At 39.7% G+C, this 15,920-nt stretch overlaps 1 protein-coding gene across 4 annotated transcripts in view; it reads left to right on the top strand.

Annotated features, from left to right (window-relative positions):
* epha8 (eph receptor A8) overlaps positions 1-15,920 on the top strand; it is a 142,402-nt gene that overhangs the window by 23,378 nt on the left and 103,104 nt on the right. For all 4 annotated transcript variants that reach the window (XM_035958054.2, XM_035958053.2, XM_023292065.3 and 1 more), the window contains exon 2: positions 4,079-4,143. In XM_035958054.2, the coding sequence (XP_035813947.2) occupies positions 4,079-4,143 (65 nt within the window). The remainder of the gene's footprint in view (positions 1-4,078; positions 4,144-15,920) is intronic.

Below are 15,920 nucleotides of genomic sequence, written 5' to 3'. Positions count from 1 at the left end.
GCCATGATAATCAGCCAGGCTGATAATCGGTCTATCCTGACTAAAAATCCTTGTTAAACACTTCTTCTTGCCAAAAATGAGGTTGAAATAACTTGTCCAATAACACAGAGGTGGGTTGTTGCTAATTACTGTCTGTCCTCTGTTTTATTCACATGGTTCCTGTCACATTAAAGCAAAATACCAGACATGCGGCTAAACCCTATCGCTCATATACAAGTCATAATTCAGGCAGCTAGAACAAATTAGATAAATGACTCCCACCACCTTCAAAGACAGAGGGATTTCTCATTTGAGTGGAAATTAAATTAATACCACTGGGAACGCCTCGTAAATCTTCACACGGTCTGCTGTGGCGATAACACGCCGCCTCACATGTTTTTGGATTCACGGAGGGGATTTGTTTGTCTTTTTTTTTTTAACTTTCTCCTTTAATAATAACTGTATAGCAGAGCAATATTCCCCTGGTGCTTTGAAGAAATATTAAATTCACTTGCACCAGTACGCCGCTTTCATTATGTCACTTCGGCGCACCGGCGTGCAGCGCTCAGGAGAGTGTAATTGGCAGCATCCATTTGTGACCTTGGCTGGAGCGCGAGGGGCCACCGCATCATCAATACGAGACGACGGGACGCCGGCGCCTCGGGGAGGGAGAGGCGGGGAGAAGGCTGGTGGATGGGGGGAGGGATGGATGGAGGGATGAGAGGATGGTGGCACTGCCATCTGTCTATGTGTTCTGACCCACTGCCCCTCTCAGCGGCCCGATGCCCAAATTAGGAGGTGTGACACAACGGCTAATTGCAACACGTGAGTGAAGCAACAGTCTGTGCACGCGGAAATTAGACGACCACGAGGCTCCACTTGGCAGGATTTTTATGGAAAAGTACTCCCGTCTTATTGGTCCGCATCATGAAGTGGAGTTGCAGTACAGAGGAGTGCTTCATCTCCATTATGACATTATACACTCATCCCTTTTGCCTCTATGAATTGTGGGTGTTCTTGACCCATGCCAAGCCGCAAATTGACACTTCAGAGCAAAACATAAAAACTCTCCGATACAACCAGGCACTGCTGAGTGTTGGACTAAATCGGACTGGATCGCTTTGGTTTTCCACTATACCCTTTGGTAAACACTGTGTTCACTTCACTGTCATACGTTACAAGAGTTCATAAAGTTCATTACTTTGAAGAACGGCTGACTCCAGCAATTTGGAGCCACCACAGGACCAAACAGCCTGGAATAGTTTTAATGAAGTGATCTGCAAATTCTGCGTTTTTCTTTTTTTTTTTTCTCTAGGCATCATTTGTGTTGAAGGCCTGTCAGCCTACACAGGTGTTTTCAAGTGATTGTGGGTTATTAGATCTATCTTCAGCCTGAAACCGGGCAGAGCTCAACACAATTACTGCATCTGCCAATACTGCAGCGGTCGACCCGTCACTTTGGTGGACGCTGAAAGAACAATTAGATGGATTACCTGATTTTGCAGACATTCCCTTTCCCCAAGAAATGAATTCTAATGAGTCAGATGCCTATCAGGTCAAAACCACAGCTATTTGGTTCATTAGCAAATATTAGTATGCTAACACACTAAACTAAGATCTTAAGGATTACCTGCTTAACACCAACATGCTAACATTAGTTCGGTTGGCATCCAAAATATAGCACAAATCTTAACAGAATTTTGGAACACGCCAAAAATGAAAATAAAACTGAATGTGTGCCTATTCACGACTGTTATCTGGATACGAAGAGATCCAAGTTAACTGTTGGTGGTGTTCATTTTCTCTGGAGTGGAAGCAAAGTCTGTTTCCACTGAACTTTTCCATGCAATACATCAATTTTTCTACTTTAAAAGTAGGAGTGTAAAACTTTTTGCAACATTTCAAGTTTTTTGTAAGCATTTCCACTTATGATATATCATAGGTCATTAGAAAACACACATTAAAACAGGTAGATTAAGACACACCATTTACTGTTCTAGACATAAGAGCAATTATAGATGAGCTGTGTCTAAATACAATACTCCCTTCACTCTGTCTTTATTTCTGTTTTCAGGCGGTGTTTGGGTAAATTTGGGCTAAATTACTTGGTTAGGTTTAGAAAAGCCACAAATCTCCACAGTTACAAGTTCCAAAGCAGCATTTTGTATTTTTCCAGGGTCATGATTAATTTAGATGACGGCCGGAGGTTGCTGATGTTATTACTTTTTGTTTATCGATGTTTTAGAATAGATGATCATTTCTGAATCGAGAGAGTGGATCTTAATGTGTTGATGAAGTTTCTGAAGCAGGCACTTTATTCGTTCTTTTCCCCCAAACAACATTGTTAACAAACTAACAACGTGCCAGCAGATTAACATCAACAAAACACGCACAAAAGCACATATTCAGAAATCCAATGTCACCATTTTCAGTTTGCAACATTTTGCAGATAAGAATGTGATGCCAGAGCATCTCTGAGTCTTTACCTGACAACTCATCAGTATGAGCACCGAATATCCAGACATGAACTCGGCCAGCTGAGGGGGAGGAGGCCAGGCCTTGCAGTTCACTTCCTGCTTGAAGGCAAAACAGTTGCATATCGCAGCTGTAACATGCAGGAGAGACAGGAAGACAGCAAGTGTCAGGCAGAAAGATGAAGGATGACACACGGAAAGCTAAGAAGTGTGAAGTGTTTTGTTAAACTCATTCTAATGTGGGGAACATCACTCGGATGCTTGACAAGCAGCCCTGGGGCAGAGATCATATTAGCTGGAAGTGCTGAAGGCATGAAAAAGACAAACACACACCTGCTGGGACACAAAATATGGGCAGTTCCAGTGGGTAGAATTAATGGTTCACCACGTTCTTCATCCACTTCCCACATCTGTCCGTCTCTTTCTTGTAATGTCCTGCCACTCAGATGTAAAAGGTGTGTTCAGACAGATGGAGAAGTGAATTTTGGATGCAGGAAGATTGCATGCAGATTCAGCTGAAATATGCAAGCCTTAAACACAGGGAAGGAAATTCAAGGTAGATAGGACATGTCTATGTGAGTTGATAATGCTTTAGCTTAGGCTTAGGGGAATTTATGAACCTGATTATATAGAGATGAAACTGAAAAGTAAATGAAAATTATCAGAAAGAGAGAGTTCAAATGATCAAATGTTTGTGCACTTATTTTAGACTCAACTTAATAAGCAACAAGCAGCTTAATTTAATAACTTAATAACAAACATAGACGCTCACAATGTTGGGTCACCGTGCAATTCACTATCTAGTTAAAGCTAACATCTGGTATTTGCTATTACATGTTAATTTTATCAGTAAAGCTAATTTTAAGCTAAGTTAATAAAGCTAATGTTTGGATAAATAAGCTAAAATAAGGCTAGAATAAAACAGTAAAAAGTAATGCTGGTAGATGTACTGAGGTAATACATATAATTGAATAACAGAAAAATTTGATGAAAATGAAATAAATTGCGCATTACATCAACAATTCTGTACATGAAAGTGAAACACGTAATCAAAATATCACAAATGAAAACCAAGCGTTACAAATGGTAATGAAATATTACACATGAAACTGAAATATTACAACTGAGAAATGAAAATATAGTAGTAAAAGTAACTATGAAAACTAAAGACAAACAGTGGTGATTCAGAATGTCCGAATGTGTGTTCTGGGTGGGTTCTGTCGTGTTTTCATGAATGTTTGTCTAATATGTGCTTATGTTTGTCACACACTAGTGTTAGTATATGTGTTACTGTGTTACTATTTCACACTTCACATTTAGGAGAAAACGTTCTGTGTCCTGTTCTATTCTGAGCCCGGACCACTGAGGTCCCAGCTCTGAGGGCTCCGAGGGTGAGCCAGGTCAAGGTGACATCACATGCTGTGACACCTGGCTCAAAGTTGCCGTGACGACAGTCCCTCCTCATCAGTCACACCTGTCAGACAGGTGTACATGCGTATGTGCGTGACTATCAGGTGCCAGTGCTCAGAGGATGGTGTGATGAAGGGCAGGATGGGGGAAAAAAACATTCATTCAAAGTTCATCACTTACATCCTCTGCTGTTTTGTTTTCTTCTTTCTCTGCAGTGAATCTTCTGGACACGACGACGATCACAGGAGACTGGGGCTGGCTAACGTATCCGTCACATGGGGTGAGAACTAAATATTCCCTAGAGTACAGCTATTTCATCGAAGAAAAATGCACAACACCTGATTCCCAAATGGTAAAAAATTCTAAATGCTAAATTATATCAGCTTCTAGTCAGCTTTGCTATGTTTGGCGGGTAATTCTTATTGTAATATGTCTAATGTAATTCCCAACTGCACACATTTCCACCACAAAGCCACACCTGTTGCGGAGGCATTTCTATTTTTATCCCATTTATAGGCATGTGAGGTGATAATTTATCCAGCCTGTGCTTAATAAATGGGATCCGCTTGCAACGCTGACACCACAGACTAATTATATGATCGTCATTTGCAGCCAGACAACTACATGCAACGATCACCTAATTCCAACATCAGCTCCGACATCCCTTTCAGGCCCTCTCCACATGCTGGCAGCAAGGTGCACATCGCAGAGGGTTGGGTGGGGGAGGCTCAGGCCTCAAGGGGGGAAGGAGAGGGAAAGATGAAAGAGAGAGAAGAAGGTGACAGCGAGGGCACGGCGTCGCTGCATTAGCATATTGTAATGCCACATGATGATGCCTGGGGTGATGAATTAGGACTCCAGCCGTGATCTTTATAGCAGCGAGATGCTACCGTGTCCCCGACTCCCCCAGGTGCCAGTGAAGTGGTAGAAACATTTAACTCACCTCCGGCCCGCTAACAGAAGGCGGTGTGATTGAACAGCGGCCAGGAGGAACAGATGGATTGTCTTTCAAGTCCTGAGAAAAGAGCTGGAAGAATTGGATTAGAGTTTTGAGCGAAATGACTCCCTCTGTGCGAAATCAGCGTGAGAAGTGAATCTCCTCCGTCCTGACAGGCCCGTGTTATAACATCTAGATTACATAAACTCCGCCTGTAGTGTTGAATTTAACTGCTTCAATATGCCCAAAATATGCATCTTTTTTTTCACTTCCTGCCGTGGCATGTTTGACTGAATGGACTCAGAGTTCAACTTTGTGGCATCACAACTAGGCTGCATAATGTTTGTGTCTTGTGCTGAATGGCAAAGATTGTGAGGAAGGTGAAATAAGCTTTAAGATATTTTATACTGGTGGCAAAAATCTACTGGGAAACAAATGATGATTCCATTGTCCCAGAGGATAGATAAGATGGTTTATTACTTTGCTTTTGTCAGTGGCTCTTTCATGAATGTCCATTCACAAGCTGCCAAAATCTGTCCTTAAAGCTGCAAGCCATGTAAATTTAGATAAGCACTATAGAGTCGTCTTTGTGAAAAGAAATGTTGAAATGTTGATTTGTAGACTATTTCCCACTAGATGGTGCTGTCACAATGAATCAAAAATGTAGGTTGGCTTGAGAGTTTTTATCAAGTGGCAACCAACACAAAGTGCCAAAAACTGCAATTCCACAGATGGCCACTTGAGGCTGTCAATTCCCATTATGATTCCCATAGACTCCCATGTTAAAATGGCCAAGTTTACAGCAGTAATAAACATATTTACAGCCTTGTACGAAAAACTGTTTTGGTCTCTACAGCTAACTTCCCTGTTTGAGGGAGTGAATTTATATTTCATGTGCACTTATGCCTAAAGTTATATGTAATTTTGAACATTTTATACATTTTTTTTTAATTAGTCATGAAGGAGGGAATCAGGATTTGCCAAGAAACCACACGGAGCTTCAAAAGTGTTTTTTTAGAAACCTGTAGGTGACATCACATGAGGGTGATTCCATCTTTGTATACAGTCTCTACAGATCTCATTAGATTATTAGAAATGCGAACATCAAAATGAACTAATATGCGGGATTCAATCATTAAGATTTTGGACAGATTTAGAATTTTTTTTTTATACTCAACTTAATGGCCAGAATCCAGTTCTGGTGATCGGTTCATGTTAAGATTGTTAGAACAAACTTTGCAAGAATTGTGGAAACATTTAGGGAACCACATGACACATCAACTTACACAGATACACAGAATGTCATTGCATGTAGCAAACTGTGTATTTTAATACATTTTTTCCAAGATTTTGGCTTTTGAATGTTTAAGAAAAGCATGTGGCAAAAGGGAATAGCTTTCTTTATATATATCACTATATAGCACATCAAATTTCAAGTAATTTGAGAGCCCAATCCACCTTCTTAAGAGCAATATATAGCCCCAGATGTGCATATGGTGGAACATGTAAATTCCAGAGTTTAAAAGGCTAGTCGTGCAACTCCAACATATCAATAGTGCCTCATTAATTGCAACCAGCCTGAGATCAACAGCATTTGTTATCTCTGCTATGTTGAGATGTACAGTTCACAGATTGCTGCTCAACAACAAATTACTGCTTGTACACAGTATCGAGATTGCTCCCATTTTCACCAGTGATGGCTGCAGACTGTATTCCGACAGCTATTTGTCTGGATACACAGTGTTTGTTAGAAGGAGCTCGGCTTGTTTAATGTGAGTAAGAAGCTGCTGTCCTCCATGTGGGAGGTTTGATTTACTCAGAGCAGTAAGAGCCACTTCAGACTGGATATGTTTGGAGCTTGATAATGATGCATTCAGAATGATTCCTCAGCGAAGCTATCGGAGCAGCAGCAGTAGCAGCGCTTTATTGCTGCGGGTCTGCTTTTGATTTCAGTTTTTTCAGCCTGTACTCAGTGGAAACCAGAAAATTACCAATGTTTGATGGTTGGAGGCCCCTTGTTTGCACTGCTGAAGACGTTTTCAGTGGTTTCCGCTCCAGAATAAATATATGGAAGGGTTTACCAAAAATAAATAAATCTGAAAACAAATCTAAAAAGTTCTGATGTAAGATATAACAAAGCCGAATGATTCCAGGTGAGGATCTGACTTTTCAAACTCTATTCCAGTCCAATATTCAGATCCCATAAATAAGAGTTTTTCTTCTAAATATTCCAAAAATTAAATTTACTTTTCACATAGAAAATGTTTGATGACTCACACTTTCATTTCTATGGCTTGGATTTCCATGAAATTCTCATTTTCAAATCATCAACCAAAATGCCGGATTGATGAAGGCATAAGTTGGCGAGATTTTCAGGGGGGAAGTTAACAGGTGGCCACAAAGTGCATTTTGGTGAGTAACATACAATCATTAGGCTTCAAATTCTGTCATGTGAGTGACTAATAGCCAATGAGATCCAAAGATTACATTGTTGGGAAAGCTAAAAAAAAAACAGCTTAAATCAGTTCACTTTTCAATTAGGTTTTACAGAATTCAGAGAGGAACTCCAGTGTGGAAGCTTTTTGCATTGCAACCTTACTCAAAGGTATTGTCACACTCTGACAGTTCCATATTTAGGTAGGAAGTTCAGGAAAGAAATTTTTGAAATGGGAAAACAGCCATACTGGAACAAACAGCCACTCCCAATTCACAGCCCCATTATTAGCAATGACAATATCCAGTTGCAGCCAATGCTCCTATGTAAAGGAATGGGCAGGGAGCCATAACTGGAGAATCAGTGGTCACTGGAAGATGAAAACTGCACTAACATCTAAAAAGTTTGGTGTCTTTGTTCCCAAACCTTCCCTGCAGGTCATGCTACCACTGCACAGTGCAACAACAAGAGTGGCTTCATGTTTAACAGTTTGGCTGCTATACCACAGATGACTGACTTTTTGGGAGTTAGGACAGAATGTGTCATACTACTGCCATCTTTTGTGTTACAGGATTCATCCAAATATGTGTATTCAGGAATCCTTAAGTTGTTAGTCACTTCCTTAAAATTACACAATTCATTGACCAGTGCTAGCGTGCATTTTAAAGTTCACTTAGAAGTAATAACAGAGTGCAGCATTCAATGGAAAGCAAGTGAACGTCATTTTTGGACAAAGTTTCTTCTTTGTGTTTTGTAGTGAAAGGTACACTGTGACAGTCACGTGTACATTTGCTGGTAGAAATTACCTTTACATGACTATCAGGAAAACACATTCACTTAAAGCTGAAACAGTCTGATTTTAACACTACACACTATCACTTATGAAGCTGGTGAGGGCAAATTATCATACGCTGACATATGTGGAACAACGTAAGTGTTTACTTTGTGTTTCAACCAAATGCAGAGTCAAGGACTCATTTTCATTTATATGGGAGCTGTCCACATATATGCTTGTCTGCAGTTTGATAATGGACTGATAGCTGACAGTAGTTTTCTGGTTTGTTTTTCTGTTGGAAACAAAGCTGATGAGTGCAGTAGCAGTGAAGCGGTTGTTCGCAAACACTAAACAGTGCACTGTAGACCTGAGAGGAACTGCAGAGTTTTGTAATGGTGGCTGAAATTAGAAAGGATTTGATTATTGCATGTATGGATAGAGATATCTATGGAGAAGATAACTGATTACAGAAAGAAATGACTGCCAGTGTTCATACAGCATGGTAGTGTTGTAATCAGAGGGATTGTACAAAGTGCTTTAAGCTTCATTGAGATGCTATTTTTAAAGCAACTGACGTGCAATATGTGCTTTACGCTGTATTTTAGGTGTGTAAGAGAGAAAAACACTGCTGTGACCCCATGGGTTCCTTGATAAATGAATGTTTTGACAGTTTCTAACACTCACTCTCTCTCGCTTTCACACTTAGGTTCTCGCACATATACTCGCATACTCACACACGGTACATGTATAGGGCCATCCTCACAGCTGTGGCTGCAACCGTTGCTACCAGGCTCTAATCTCTATAATCGCTAGTTGAAAAGGAAAGCAAACAGAAGGAAAACAGACTAAAACAAAAGATCGGTCTTTAAATCAGTCTCTTCAAATACACTAAATTGTTAATTTGATATTCTGATTTATAGTTTCACTATTAACTGTAACCAATTTTCCATATCAAGAGCTAGATTGAAGGATTTTGGAGTTCTATGTAGTGAAAGTTGGCAGCATTCACTCAATTTTGACTAGACCAGCAGAAATACACAAAGCATTTACTAAAGCAAATAGAAGCCAAATACGCAATACTATCAAAAATAATCTCATTACATGCACTTACAAGAGGGTTCAAGAATGTGTGTGTCTCTTTGTTCTGTCTTCATGTGTTCGACAAGAACAAAAAAGATTGTGAAGCAGGAGGTTTGAGTTTCCTCTCCATGTGTGGGTCTGTTTAGAGGCCAAATCATTAATGTGGTGCCCAGTTTAGAAAAGAAAAGGATGTTAGATTGCATGCGTGTCTGTGTGCAGCTTAAATAGCATCAACTTTACTGTGTGAAACCAAATAATGATTCAATCCTTCAACAGATCACAACCTACCGCTCTCAAACACCTCTCCTATGCTTATTATTATTTCTTTTGCTAGATTGTATGTATAATTTGTAATAGTCTTTTTTAAAATTGTAAATGTCAGCACAATTTTTGCACCTTATTTCTTCTACCACCACGATTTGCATGCTATTTGCATGTTATTTTGCACATGGATTGGATTGTTTTTCTGAAATGTAACAGGTGTGAGCCACTGGAAACAGTACACAATATGCACAATAACATAACCTATGTTTAGCCATATTTCCTGTTATGCTATGCTAGCTGTGTATGGATGAGCAGTTGTGACAGTCGTTGAAGGAAAAACATTCCTCCGTGTGTGTCCTTGTTAGCCGGTGTTTCCATTGATCCAACCACTTGTGTGCAGGTTCGAAACAGTTAAAGCTTCACAGATGAATAGCAGTTGTTACTATGGAGGTGTCTGATGCTGCAGGTCGGAGGAAATAATGACTCAGTCGCACAAATGAACAAAGTCATCAGTGGAGTACAGTTATGTTATGAATGTGCCGTGTTAGCAGCGTCGGGTTTTTCAGCTTCGCTCTGCTGTGGGCAGCAGCAGCAACTCTTTGATGGTCTTAGTTTGAGAAAATACAACTGCAGTGGAGGCAAAAGATTTCAGTCATCGGATGTCACAAAAAGCTGTTATCGTTGCGCTGAGAGTGACGGTCACACTGTGTTTAACTCACAAAGCGGCTGAGCGGGTCGGATTCTGCAATATTGTGTGAAATGTTCTCTTACGTAACAAATACATGAAACTTTGGATCTGCTGTTATCCTGCAGGTTCGACAATGTTATTTTTATACTGCAGAATTGTTCAGGAGGTGACACAGATGTCACTGTGAGCGAGTGACTAAGGCAAAGGTGATGGGGAGAAATAGATAGAGAGGCTGCCCACAGGGAATACAAGAGGAATAAGTGTCAGGTCCACGCTAGAGGAAGATGGATTAAAACTGTCAGCGTGCGGTTTCCTGAATGTGAAGTCATTTTCAGACAGAGGGAAGGGGTTTGGGGGCAGATATTTGCAGTGTGCAGATGCAACAATTGTTTATTTTTATTATCTTATTTGCATTTATTTGGATGAATTCCCCTTGCTTTTGGAATAAGCAGAAAATCTCCAAAATTAAGGATAAAGAAACAGAAATAGCAAGAGAGAGGGAAAAGAAATAGCAGAAAACTTTCACAGGTTGCTTCCAAAAGTCCTTCTGAACAAACTATTCCCTCACTTCTTTCCCAGTACACTCATATATGTGGGGAAGGGGGCTTGCCTCTCCAGTTTAAACTGGCCAATCAGCATACATCAGTTAACCAATTATATTTGAGATCCCCCCTCCTCAGTGAACCAATAAAGAGCTGCTCTGGAGGCATGCTTCCTCTTTAAACTCAGGACAAGATGGCCTCTGCAAGGAAGAAACTGACAGGTGATTTCTTTTTAAAATTCAATGTCTTTTTAACAGGCTGCTCATTTTAATTAAGTATAGTCAAGGAAATTGTCCCTGTGGCCACTGGACAGAAAATTAAAATGACGTGTGGGTCATGTCCACCAATCGAACAGCTTGTACTTCCTAACTGTTGCCTTTAATGGAACACAAATCTTAAATCTCTTGTCATGTGCCTCTGCTGCGATTGCTCTGTTGTCTCTTAATATGACATTTTTAAGTATTTGCATATCAAGTCTCTCTTCTTTTTCCATACTCCGAGGCTTTTTTTTGGCAAAAAACATTTTAAGTCAACATTTTAATCCCATTTCCACATTCAAAAAGATTGCATTATGTTACTAATATCGCTGAATGAAGCCGTAGAGTTAGTCTTGCACACCATGTGCATTGTGTTGCCATAGGAACCCAGTGTGCATTTAACTGGTGATGCAGAAATCGCATAAATATGTTTTGTTTTTTGCTCCTGATTTGCTGTCAAGTCCGTTTGCACTGCTGGTACTGCAGTTAATAGAAAACTGATTAGAAAATTGATTATTCTGGTGGTATTTATTACAGATGATTTTCAATCAGTGACATTAAGTTGACTTTGATTTAGCCAAAACCTAAAGTAATATAACAATGTCAGACGTAAATACATTTCAATACAATGTCACATTTAAATATATGAAGTTTAAAGCTGTAATGTGCAGCTGCCAGTTCGAAACAGGCTGCTGTGATTGTTGGTAAAAAAATATATTGCTCATGTTTAACAGATTTTTTTAAAAATTTATTTTAAACCAGCATTCCTGTATGGCATCATTTGCAGTAGCAGCACTTTTTACCGTCATAATTTTCTATATTTCTTGTTGCTGTACATTAAAAGAACATGTTGACTGAAGCTCAAGTCACATGATAAACGCCCCCTTTTATGTAAAGAGTCCAAAGCTGAAAGCCTCCATGAAACCTGTTCTCTCTGATTGAGGTTTTAGTTTTTGTCGAGCCGACTTACACAAAGAAATCCCGGCTGTGTTAAACTTGCTTCGCCCTCTGGAGGGGAAAGGATGGAGAGAGAGAGGCAGAAGGAAGAGGCAGAATACGTTAGCACAGTTACAGGCGGATTAAAATGTTGCTGGGAAAATATCTGAAGACTGTCAGCTTGAACTTCCTATTCACTCACTGTGTGTGTGTGTGTGTGTGTGTGTGTGTGTGTGTGTGTGTGTGTGTGTGTGTGTGTGTGTGTGTGTGTGTGTGTGTGTGTGTGTGTGTGTGTGTATGTGTGTGTGTTAGGTCTTTATTAGCACCCTGACCTCTCCCTCTGTGCCAGTCTCATTTAGATGACATCATGACAGATCACGTCTTCAACTCAAGGGGCTTCTTTCCATCCAATTTATTCAGGCAATGGTTAGGATGCCCGTGGGCTGTCCCAGGAGCATCATTCTCTGTTTTTCTCTCTCTCTCACACACACATTCACACACTCTAACACACTCTCTCGGAGCTTGTCAGATAGGGCAGGAAGACTTCATTATCCTCCAGTCCGATCTATGTTGGCCATGACAGGTTCATCCACCGGCCACCACACAATCGATCCAGTGTGTGTTAGTGTGTGTGTGTGTGTGTGTGTGTGTGTGTGTGTGTGTGTGAGAGAGAGTGTGTGATTAACGTGGGCCGGGCAGCCATGATGTGGATGAGCAAGTGATGAGCTGAAGTGTCAAAAGCTTACAGTCTGTTGCTTTTACTAACTACTTCTGGAAGTCCTTACTTTCTCTACCTCACACACACACACACAGAAATTTTTGTATGCTGCTGAAGAAGACCACCTGCAGTAGGCTGTATCTATGTATTTCTATCTGAAAAAAACAAAACAAAAAAACAGTCTTAATTTCATTTTAGTAAGTTTTGGGTCAAATGTAATTTTATTGTTAGATCCTGGCACAGATAAATGAATAAACTAGGTGACTAGAATATGATTGCAATAGCTAGAAAAACACCTGCTGGTTCCACACTACAATGATAGAAAAGGAAAGAATTTTACATTTTTCATAACACCGCTTTATTAAATTAATTAAAGACTCTGTGGAAACAACAAAAAAAAAAAACATGTTTGGTTTACGGTTAATGCGATTTTGCTGTGACTTTGCCTGGAGATGTGTGGATCACATATGGCGTTGAACTGAAACTTTACTACTGTACAATAATGCTTAGATGCTAATATGAAAACCATTAACAGACAAGAAAAGCACTCAGGGAGCGAAGAACTCCTCCAAGGCTGCTCAGTCATTGTATCTTTTCTGATGGATGAAATCTTGAAAAAAGTCATGGCAGAAATCACGGCAACATAGAATGTGTCCATTTAATATAGATGTACCCACAAACAAAATGGCCTTGCGCTGAGCACAGGCGTGTGCTATGCATGTGTATGTTATGTATGGATACCGAATCGCATGACCTAAATATATAGCGGACAGCGGGAATTGATGGGACTCGGAAACACTGTCACAATTTAATCAATTGTTCCTCGTATCATTTCCAATGGATAAATCCCAATAAGTCCACAGCAGTCGATTTGTAGTATCATAATCATGTGATCGTCAGCAGGCAGCTGACGTAGTGTTCACTTGTTGTCATAGTCACAGTGACGCCGTGCTGCTGTCTCGCAATGCTGAAATCCTTAACAAATGCATGGATCCAGACTATAATCCGCATCACTGCCAAAATCGAATCACTTGGTTCTTGTATCATTTCTGACCATCCCTGAAAATTTCATCCAAATCTGTTAGTCCGTTTTTGACTAATGTTGCAAACGGACGGACAGACAGATGGACAGACGGACAGATGGACAGACGGACAGATGGACAGACGGACAGATGGACAGACGGACAGACGGACAGACGGACAGATGGACAGACGTGCACTGATTGCCATGTAACTCCACCAAGGAACGCGGCGGAGATATGTGACAATCGGTGATAAAGCAAGTAATAAAGCATCAGTCCATAGCAGACTGGTTTATTTCAGATTGTTTTGTGTCAGTCACTGTCCATATTGCAAGATGTAGGAGATTCCTCTCCATCATTCATGCTGAATCAAAGAATTTCTGACCCATCAATGAAGAGGAACATTAGAGCTGTTAGAATCTGGAAATTGAACCTTTTCTCATGTGGTGCTATCACTTATTAAAAAGCAGCCAACCACCATTCTTAAAGGCTGATAAATGAGGCATATTTAGTGAAGAGGGCGCGCACTACTACACCAGGTCCTCGGTTTACGACGTCCTCAGCCTACGGCATTTTGTGGATAGTCTCATACACTTATTAAGAAGGTCTTGTTCCATCATTCTGACGTACAGCATTTACAATGTTAAAACAAATTTCACGTGGGAAGAAGTTGGCGGGCAGAGCGGATGAATACGTCGTCACGCAGCATTATATGGAGAAGACAACTTTGTTTACGTTCACCAGCTGTACGCCACATACATCACAGTATGCGAGTTTTGACTTACGGTGACAATGGAGTAACGTTGCACCGTAGGAATGGAATTCCAACACAAGTCAAGGACCCTCTGTATGGTGACTACATTAATGTAGCATTTCTGTACTTCATTTCTATCACATCAGCATTTTTCAAACAGGTTCAGCAACATCAGTATTTATTCAGCCATTGCTATAGAAATTGTCCTCAGTCTCCAATTAACAATTTATATACGTAGAGGATAAAATTTTAAATTTTGCTGAAGTTTTCAGTTTTCATAAAAAGGTGACTGATTGTACTTCAAAATTCTCTTGTGTCTCTGATCCACAAAGTCCAATGTTGTTCTACTGACAGAATATTTGGGTGGTCAATTGTAAAAAATGACTAAAGTTAAGCGGTGATTTGAGGAATGTTCATAAGTAATTTCCTTAGTTCTTGTGCTACTTAGTTACACCATTTGAATTTTATTTATGGTGTGTCTGAAATTTCAATCTCAAAACACGCTCCTATTTTACGCAGGATGTGTACTCACACTATACCCAAAGTGTCTTTTTACACAAAAAATCCATTCTTCTGTGTTTTAACAACTGTAACTGTGTGTTGAGCTCAAAACATGAGACCTTCAGCTCATTACTGTGGTTGAACAGCTCCTGTAAAGATAAAATCTGCGCTGCTTAGCTAATCTGTTGCTCATGCTATGCTGTAAATCATTTTAAGTTCATTCAGCTTTGAAAAATAAACTCCACTGCTAGCTTTAAAAAAATGCTTTTCTTGTGAGTTGTGGAAAGTGTAAAACAAGCTGAGTTAAATTAATTGAAACAAAACAAGTTCAGCAAAGTTAAAATATTAAATTGAATCAACCAGTCACATAGACAATGATTACAGACATTTGTTTTCCAAGTGTAGAGAGTTTCTTCCTCATTGCACTTTGAGAACTTATAGCTTCAGCTGCTGCTATCCGTTTTCTTCTTTTTTTTCTTCTGGTTTCTCACTGTGATGGTATTCTCTCTGCTCTGACTTCATCCAGCTAAGTTGAGAAGAATTCAGACCATCAGCACTGATTGTTTTTTTTCTTATCATTTTGCAGGAAAAGAAAGTGCCTAATTCAAGTTTTGTATGGAGAGGGGATGCAATTTAAAGTTTGGAGGGTGAAAGAGAAAAATCCTGTAAGAATTGTTTACAAGCAATACAGCAGAGACTGTGCCACACATAAATAACAGTGTCTTCGTGGTAAACCTGGTTTTATTTATCTTTTTTTCAGTAGATTGAAATGGAAAATCTGTTCATTAACTGTTGATTGATCTTCTAATGACCGGAACCTATTTTTAAAATTATCATAAGTGATAAATAAATAATGAATGTGTGAATGCTTACAGCTATATAGATATTTATGCTTTATAATTTACATAGAAACAGGAAAAGACATCATCAAAAATCAGTAGAATGTGTTCTGGCCTAATTGACACTATACTTGTATATATTATATATACATTTCAGTGTTTGAAGTATATTTTTAGACCATTTTAATCACAGTTATCTGCATCTTTGTGGTTCTTGATGGAGCCATACGACCCTTTTGTAATTAATGCCATCCTGTCATCGCAATTCACTTTGTTTAGGTGTTGCTGAGTGACAATGTAATTTAAATTA

Source organism: Amphiprion ocellaris, chromosome 5 (assembly GCF_022539595.1).
Source record: "Amphiprion ocellaris isolate individual 3 ecotype Okinawa chromosome 5, ASM2253959v1, whole genome shotgun sequence".
NCBI classification, from domain to species: Eukaryota; Metazoa; Chordata; class Actinopteri; family Pomacentridae; genus Amphiprion; species Amphiprion ocellaris.
Note: the sequence above shows the minus strand (reverse complement) of the source record. Positions and strands in the feature narration are given on the sequence as shown.